Source organism: Actinia tenebrosa, unplaced genomic scaffold (genome assembly GCF_029948245.1).
Source record: "Actinia tenebrosa isolate PJP-AT-01 unplaced genomic scaffold, QUT_ActTen_1.0 PGA_scaffold0__85_contigs__length_37466705, whole genome shotgun sequence".
NCBI lineage: Eukaryota > Metazoa > Cnidaria > Anthozoa > Actiniaria > Actiniidae > Actinia > Actinia tenebrosa.
The window spans coordinates 31,563,163-31,572,755 of NW_028292569.1; the positions used below are offsets into that span (position 1 = coordinate 31,563,163).

The window sequence follows — 9,593 nt, forward strand, 5'->3', positions numbered from 1 at the left end:
CCGAAGCATACTACATAAAATCGCGATAACTTCCGGCTCCATGTCCGTGGCGTTAACAGGCTCTGGCGTTGCTACTTCGCTTACTGGGCCGGGAATAATCGTTGGAGTTCCTTTGGCTAGCGTCGGCGCCGTCTGCGGTATTATTTCCGCTGTCACAACAGGCGTCATGAAGAAATTGTCTGGTAAGGTGTCCAAGCATGACACACACATAGCCCTAGCAAAAGCAAAGGCTAACACCATCACCGACTTGGTCTCCAAGGCTCTGCGGGACCGTCGCATAGACGATACGGAGTTTTCTTTGATCCTCGCTGAGGAAAAGAAATACAACGAATTAAAGTCGGGTAATAAAAAAACCATCGTGAAAGATCTTTCCGAGGAATCTCGCAAACAAATCTATCAGAAGGCAAAAGAGGAGCTTCAAAGAAAACTCGCTCAGTAAACATCTACTTTGAAAAGAACGTAGATGGATTTCGATTGAACATTTCATCTTCTCGGAATCCATTCCAATAGGGGGTGGTTAGCGTCTATTTCGTAAAATATTTCGTAAATTGCGTCGGGGTAATAAGGAATATCCTTATCCAACCGACAGAATAACCACTCAGCCCTTTGCATATCTGGGACATAAGGAATACACCTGCCGGTAATCTCAGATAAAAGGTAGGGAATAGCTTTGTAATATTTCCCTAGTCTTAATTTTTTCAGCGTTTTCCGTAGACTTTGCGGGGTTGGCTCTTCTAAATGATTCATAATTCTTTCCATTATTTCGTCGTCTAAATATACCGGCCGATGCCCTTGGATATGACTCATCCAGTCCCTGAAGTATTTTATCCTTTTGTATGGTGTCTTCTTACGACCTCCGTTGGAATAATATTGCTCTTTGGTAGCACAAGGCACGGCATTACGAATATTTTTACCGCACTCGTAACACTGTGCTGACGTGTCGTCTTCTATTTGCATTTTCTTACCACAACAAATATACTTATTTGGCTTAGTAGGTACAAACTTGGGTTTCAAGCACTTTACACAGAAATCATAAACAAACTCTTTACATTCTTCGCACTCCATATATAGACTAACATATTTGCGCTGTTGCCCCCAACCACACTAGGAGTGGGGATTGTCCGTAGGTGGATTTTTGACACGGGTCTTACCCGTGTTGAGATTGCGCTGGAACCCCCATTCCCTATACTACTCTTATGAATATTTGTCTTATGAATATTTTTCTTATGAATATTTTTCTTATGAATATTTTTCTTATTAATATTTTTCTTATGAATATTTTTCTTATGAATATTTTTCTGATGAATATTTTCCTTATGAATATTTTCCTTATTCATATTTTTCTTATGAATATTTTCCTTATTAATATTTGTCTTATGAATATTTTTGTTATGAATATTTTTCTTATGAATATTTTTCTTATGAATATTGTTCTTATGAATATTTTTCTTATGAATATTTTTCTTATGAATATTTTTCTTATGAATATTTGTCTTATGAATATTTTCCTTATTAATATTTTCCTTAATCATATTTTCCTTATTCATATTTTTCTTATGAATATTTTCCTTATTAATATTTGTCTTATGAATATTTTTGTTATGAATATTTTTCTTATGAATATTTTTCTTATGAATATTTTCCTTATTAATATTTGTCTTATGAATATTTTTGTTATGAATATTTTTCTTATGAATATTTTTCTTATGAATATTTTACTTATGAATATTTTTCTTATGAATATTTTTCTGATGAATATTTTTCTTATGAATATTTTTCTGATGAATATTTTTCTTATTAATATTTTTCTTATGAATATTTTTCTTATGAATATTTTTCTTATGAATATTTTTCTGATGAATATTTTTCTTATGAATATTTTTCTTATGAATATTTTTCTGATTAATATTTGTCTTATGAATATTTTTCTTATGAATATTTTTCTGATGAATATTTTCCTTATTCATATTTTCCTTATTCATATTTTTCTTATGAATATTTTTCTGATGAATATTTTTCTTATGAATATTTTTCTTATGAATATTTTTCTGATTAATATTTGTCTTATTAATATTTGTCTTATGAATATTTTTCTTATGAATATTTTTCTTATGAATATTTTTCTTATTAATGTTTTTCTGATTAATATTTTTCTGATTAATATTTGTCTTATGAATATTTGTCTTATGAATATTTTTCTGATGAATATTTGTCTTATGAATATTTTTCTGATGAATATTTTTCTTATGAATATTTTTCTGATGAATATTTTTCTCATGAATATTTTTCTTATGAATATTTTTCTTATGAATATTTTTCTTATGAATATTTTTCTTATGAATATTTTTCTTATGAATATTTTTCTTATGAATATTTTTCTGATGAATATTTTTCTTATTAATATTTGTCTTATGAATATTTTTCTTATGAATATTTGTCTTATGAATATTTTTGTTATGAATATTTTTCTGATGAATATTTTCCTTATTCATATTTTCCTTATTCATATTTTTCTTATAAATATTTTTCTGATGAATATTTTTCTGATGAATATTTTTCTTATGAATATTTTTCTTATGAATATTTTTCTGATTAATATTTGTCTTATTAATATTTGTCTTATGAATATTTTTCTTATGAATATTTTTCTTATTAATATTTTTCTTATTGACATTTGTCTTATTCATATTTTTCTGATTAATGTTTGTCTTATGAATATTTTTCTTATGAATATTTTTCTGATTAATATTTTTCTTATGAATATTTTTCGGATGAATATTTTTCTGATTAATATTTGTCTTATGAATATTTGTCTTATGAATATTTTTCTTATGAATATTTTTCTTATGAATATTTTTCTTATGAATATTTTTCTTATGAATATTTTTCTTATGAATATTTTTCTGATGAATATTTTCCTTATGAATATTTTCCTTATTCATATTTTTCTTATGAATATTTTCCTTATTAATATTTGTCTTATGAATATTTTTGTTATGAATATTTTTCTGATGAATATTTTTCTTATGAATATTGTTCTTATGAATATTTTTCTTATGAATATTTTTCTTATGAATATTTTTCTTATGAATATTTTTCTTATGAATATTTTTCTTATGAATATTTTTCTTATGAATATTTTTCTTATGAATATTTTTCTTATGAATATTTTTCTGATGAATATTTTTCTTATTAATATTTGTCTTATGAATATTTTTCTTATGAATATTTGTCTTATGAATATTTTTGTTATGAATATTTTTCTGATGAATATTTTTCCTTATTCATAGTTTTCCTTATTCATATTTTTCTTATAATATTTTCTGATGAATATTTTTCTTATGAATATTTTTCTTATGAATATTTTTCTTATGAATATTTTTCTGATTAATATTTGTCTTATTAATATTTGTCTTATGAATATTTTTCTTAGGAATATTTTCTTATTAATATTTTGTCTTATTGACATTTGTCTTATTCATATTTTTCTGATTAATGTTTGTCTTATGAATATTTTTCTTATGAATATTTTTCTGATTAATATTTTTGTTATGAATATTTTCGATGAATATTTTTCTTATGAATATTTTTCTTATGAATATTTTGTTATGAATATTTTCTTATGAATATTTGTCTTAGTATATGATATTTTTCTTATGAATATTTTTCTTATGAATATTGTTCTGATGAATATTTTCCCCCCCTTAGGAATAAGTTTTCCTTATGACATATTTTTTATGAATATTTTCTGATGAATATTTTCCTTATGAATATTGCCTCCTTATTCATATTTTTCTTATGAATATTGTCCTTATTAATATTGTCTTAATGAATATTTTTGTTATGAATATTTTTCTGATGAATAATGTTCTTCATGAATGATTGTTCTTAATGAATATTTTGTCTTATGAATAATTTTTCTTATGAATATTTTCCTTATGAAGTATTTCTTATGAAAATTTTTCTTATGAATATTTTCTTATGAATATTTTCTTATGAATATTTTTTTCTTAATGAATATTTTCTTATGACTATTGTGTCCCTTATGAAATTTTTTCTTATAATATTTTCTTATGATATTTTTCTTATGAATATTTTTCTATTAGGAATATTTTTTCTTTATGGAATATTTTTCTATTATATTTTTTCTTATGAATATTTTTTAGTATGAATTTTTTCTGATGAATATTTTTCTTATTAATATTTGTTCTTATGAATATTTTTCTTATGAATATTTGTCTTATGAATATTTTTGTTATTAATATGTTGTCTGATGAATTTTTCCTTATTCATATTTTCTTATTCATATTTTCTATAATATTTTTCTGATGAATATTTTTCTGATGAATATTGTTTTCTCTATGAATATTTTTTCTTATGAAAGATTTTTCTGATTAATATTTGTCTTAGTAATATTTTCTTATGAATTTTTCTTATGCTAAGTTGTCTTATTAATATTTTCTTATTGACATTTTTCTTATGCATATTTTCCTTATTAATATTTTTCTTATGAATAGTTTTCTTATGATATATTTTTCTGATTAATATTTGTCTTATGAATATTGTCTTATGAATATTTTTCTTATGAATATTTTTCTGATGAATATTTTTCTTATGAATATTTTTCTATTAATATTTTTCTTATGAATATTGTCTTATTCATATTTTTATGATAATGTTGTCTTATGAATATTTTTCTTATGAATATTTTTTCTGATTAATATTTTTCTTATGAATATTTTTCGGATGAATATTTTTTCTCGAATATTTTTCTTATGAATATTTTCTTATGAATATTTTTCTTATGAATATTTTTATGAATATTTTTCTTATGAATATTTTTCTGATGAATATTTTTCTTATTAATATTTTTTTACTTATGAATATTTTCTTTATTCATATTTTTCTGATTAAGGTTTGCTTATGAATATTTTTTCTTATGAATATTTTTGATTAATATTTTTCCTTATGAATATTTTTCGGATTAATATTTTTCTGATTAATATTTGTCTTATGAATATTTGTCTTATGAATATTTTTCTTATTAATATTTTTCTTATGAATATTTTTCTTATTAATATTTTTCTTATGAATATTTTTCTTATGAATATTTTTCTGATGAATATTTTCCTTATGAATATTTTCCTTATTCATATTTTTCTTATGAATATTTTCCTTATTAATATTTGTCTTATGAATATTTTTCTTATGAATATTTTTCTTATGAATATTTTTCTTATGAATATTTTTCTTATGAATATTTTTCTTATGAATATTTTTCTTATGAATATTTTTCTTATGAATATTTGTCTTATGAATATTTTCCTTATTAATATTTTCCTTAATCATATTTTCCTTATTCATATTTTTCTTATGAATATTTTCCTTATTAATATTTGTCTTATGAATATTTTTGTTATGAATATTTTTCTTATGAATATTTTTCTTATGAATATTTTTCTTATTAATATTTTTCTTATGAATATTTTTGTTATGAATATTTTTCTTATGAATATTTTTCTTATGAATATTTTTCTTATGAATATTTTTCTTATGAATATTTTTCTGATGAATATTGTTCTTATGAATATTTTTCTTATGAATATTTTTCTTATGAATATTTTTCTTATGAATATTTGTCTTATGAATATTTTCCTTATTAATATTTTCCTTAATCATATTTTCCTTATTCATATTTTTCTTATGAATATTTTCCTTATTAATATTTGTCTTATGAATATTTTTGTTATGAATATTTTTCTTATGAATATTTTTCTTATGAATATTTTCCTTATTAATATTTGTCTTATGAATATTTTTGTTATGAATATTTTTCTTATGAATATTTTTCTTATGAATATTTTTCTTATGAATATTTTTCTTATGAATATTTTTCTGATGAATATTTTTCTTATGAATATTTTTCTGATGAATATTTTTCTTATTAATATTTTTCTTATGAATATTTTTCTTATGAATATTTTTCTTATGAATATTTTTCTGATGAATATTTTTCTTATGAATATTTTTCTTATGAATATTTTTCTGATTAATATTTGTCTTATGAATATTTTTCTTATGAATATTTTTCTGATGAATATTTTCCTTATTCATATTTTCCTTATTCATATTTTTCTTATTCATATTTTTCTGATGAATATTTTTCTGATGAATATTTTTCTTATGAATATTTTTCTTATGAATATTTTTCTGATTAATATTTGTCTTATTAATATTTGTCTTATGAATATTTTTCTTATGAATATTTTTCTTATTAATATTTTTCTTATTAATGTTTTTCTGATTAATATTTTTCTGATTAATATTTGTCTTATGAATATTTGTCTTATGAATATTTTTCTGATGAATATTTGTCTTATGAATATTTTTCTGATGAATATTTTTCTTATGAATATTTTTCTGATGAATATTTTTCTTATTAATATTTTTCTTATTAATATTTTTCTTATTGACATTTGTCTTATTCATATTTTTCTGATTAATGTTTGTCTTATGAATATTTTTCTTATGAATATTTTTCTGATTAATATTTTTCTTATGAATATTTTTCTGATGAATATTTTTCTGATTAATATTTGTCTTATGAATATTTGTCTTATGAATATTTTCCTTATTCATATTTTTCTTATGAATATTTTTCTTATGAATATTTTTCTTATTAATATTTTTCTTATTGACATTTGTCTTATTCATATTTTTCTGATTAATGTTTGTCTTATGAATATTTTTCTTATGAATATTTTTCTGATTAATATTTTTCTTATGAATATTTCTCGGATGAATATTTTTCTGATTAATATTTGTCTTATGAATATTTGTCTTATGAATATTTTTCTTATGAATATTTTTCTGATGAATATTTTTCTTATGAATATTTTTCTTATGAATATTTTTCTTATGAATATTTTTCTTATGAATATTTTCCTTATGAATATTTTCCTTATTCATATTTTTCTTATGAATATTTTCCTTATTAATATTTGTCTTATGAATATTTTTGTTATGAATATTTTTCTTATGAATATTTTTCTTATGAATATTTTTCTTATGAATATTTTTCTTATGAATATTTTTCTTATGAATATTTTTCTTATGAATATTTGTCTTATGAATATTTTCCTTATTAATATTTTCCTTAATCATATTTTTCTTATGAATATTTTCCTTATTAATATTGGTCTTATGAATATTTTTGTTATGAATATTTTTCTTATGAATATTTTTCTTATGAATATTTTTCTTATGAATATTTTTCTTATGAATATTTTTCTGATGAATATTTTTCTTATGAATATTTTTCTGATGAATATTTTTCTTATGAATATTTTTCTTATGAATATTTTTCTGATGAATATTTTTCTTATGAATATTTTTCTGATGAATATTTTTCTTATTAATATTTGTCTTATGAATATTTTTCTTATGAATATTTGTCTTATGAATATTTTTCTTATTAATATTTTTCTGATGAATATTTTCCTTATTCATATTTTCCTTATTCATATTTTTCTTATTAATATTTGTGTTATGAATATTTTTCTGATGAATATTTTTCTCCCTCTCCCTGCAATAGCTTGGATGGTTTACGTCCCCGTCGTGATTATCTAAGGTATCGAGCTCTAACTCATTACCATTGTTTCCAAGGATACCAAGGCCGTTGTCATGATTACCAGCGTTCAGTTGGTTGGCAGCATCGTTGTCATGGTTATTTCTGTTGGTATTTGGCCTGTGGTCATGGTTTTGCTCATAACTATTGTTACATGGAGCACAACTCCGTAAACGGTAAAGAAGCGGAGTTCTGAACTGAGGCATGCGCAGTGCGTAGATAATAGGATTGACGAGGGAGTTGCCATAATGTAGGAATTTAGACGTGTAAACAACACTGCCAGTGAGAGAACAGTTTATACAGATCTTCCAATATACCATAATAACTTGAAATGGAATCCAAGCGATCAAGCTGATGACAATGACGATCAAAAGTGTGACAGTGAGCTTGTTGTCTCGTCTTTGGATTGCGCGACCTTGTGCATTTGTCATGCAATTAACTTTAATCCATATAAGGCAATATGAAATAATGATACCAAGAAGAGAGAAGATAATTGGTGCAGTCAGTATAAAAATCTCAATAATTATTCCGTCAAAATAAATCTTCGACGAAATTGCAGTGAATGCCGCCATCATCCATATCGCTGCTATACCGATCATGTACACACCTTTCCAAAGTGTACGGTGTTTGAATGGGAAATATACGGCATACGCTCGTTCAATGGCCACGGCCGTCAAACCAAACATGGATGCTGTAGCAAATAGAATATCCTGGATTTGGTATATTATTACTATGTTGCCTACGTAGAATATAGTTACATACATTGGTACTGAGATGACTCCCACGAGGAGATCAGCCACCGCTAGACTCACCAGTAGGAAGTGTTTGCGCTTGCGCAGTACGGGTGTACGGGTGAATACAACCAAGACAGTAACATTTCCTGTTACTATGGCAACTGCTTCCAGAACAAAGAACCATAAATACCACATGGTCACGTGCTTATATCTTCCTGTTTAGAAAACATATATGGCGTTACCTCAGACTAGAAATCATTCCCTCGTATTTATATATTGATTAGATTAAAACGAAGATTCTCTAGTTATATAAAAAGGGTCAAAGTTTATGCATATTGCAATATATATGGATTGATACGATGGATGGATGGATGGATAGTCATATTCATCTATATATGTTTATTATATAGTTAGGATAGTACGCGCTGATTGATCGAAAACTGTGCTTTATTAGTGAACGAAGCACAGTGCTGACGTCATTTGCACGCGCGAGGTTTCTGCTAGATCCCGCAACTGGCTTCTTTCTTTTTGCTTAAATAAATTTTAATATCGAAATAAAATTAATAACTATGTAACTATAAAACGAATAAAACAGCTTTTTTTGTGCTCCGTTCTGTAATAAAGCACGCAGGAAGTGCCGTCAGCACTCGCCTACGGCTCGTTCTCCTCATTACACTTCTTTCGTGCTTACGCCACTTCCTGCGTGCTTTATTAGTAAGCGGAGCTCGGAAAAAGCTGGTTTATTTGTTTGAAATATTTTATGACGCTGTTACTTTCATATTTCTATTGTTCATGTGAGCATAAAGCATCTTTATCATAAATATTTTATATTATCTAAGATGTATATTTACTTTATGACACTTGGTTATTTCATATTCCAATATTCCTGAGAGCATAAGAATAATTCTTTTCTAAATTACCCCGCCTCTTTTTTCTCTTAATGCCTTGCCATCATAATGACTATCTTATTAATTTCGGACTATACCGTATATGTTACAGAATCTCGTTTTTCCAACTCTTTTATAATCTTGGTTCGTGCGGTACGCGATTGAGCCATAACGCAGTGCAAAAAACTCGGTCAATATCTTATGAGGTATAAATTTCAGAAACAAGCTAGTTTTTTTCACTTACCTTTCTCTCCACTGATGTAGTATTTCAATTTTTCATTGGTTCTTGCTAGAATTTCAATTCGAATCAACTTGCGATTTGAGAAGAATAGAACTAAACGAATC

The 9,593-nt window shown here is 24.1% G+C and overlaps 1 protein-coding gene across 1 annotated transcript; it reads right to left on the minus strand.

Annotated features, from left to right (window-relative positions):
* Nucleotides 1-239: 239 nt before the first annotated feature.
* On the minus strand, nt 240-8,609 carry LOC116298386 (adenosine receptor A3-like). Its single transcript, XM_089026222.1, has 2 exons — nt 7,609-8,609; nt 240-308 (listed from the first exon to the last, which is right to left on the minus strand). Exons 1-2 carry the CDS (start codon nt 8,554-8,556, stop codon nt 240-242), a joined length of 1,017 nt encoding a protein of 338 aa, XP_088882348.1. The 5' UTR covers nt 8,557-8,609.
* Nucleotides 8,610-9,593: the final 984 nt, after the last annotated feature.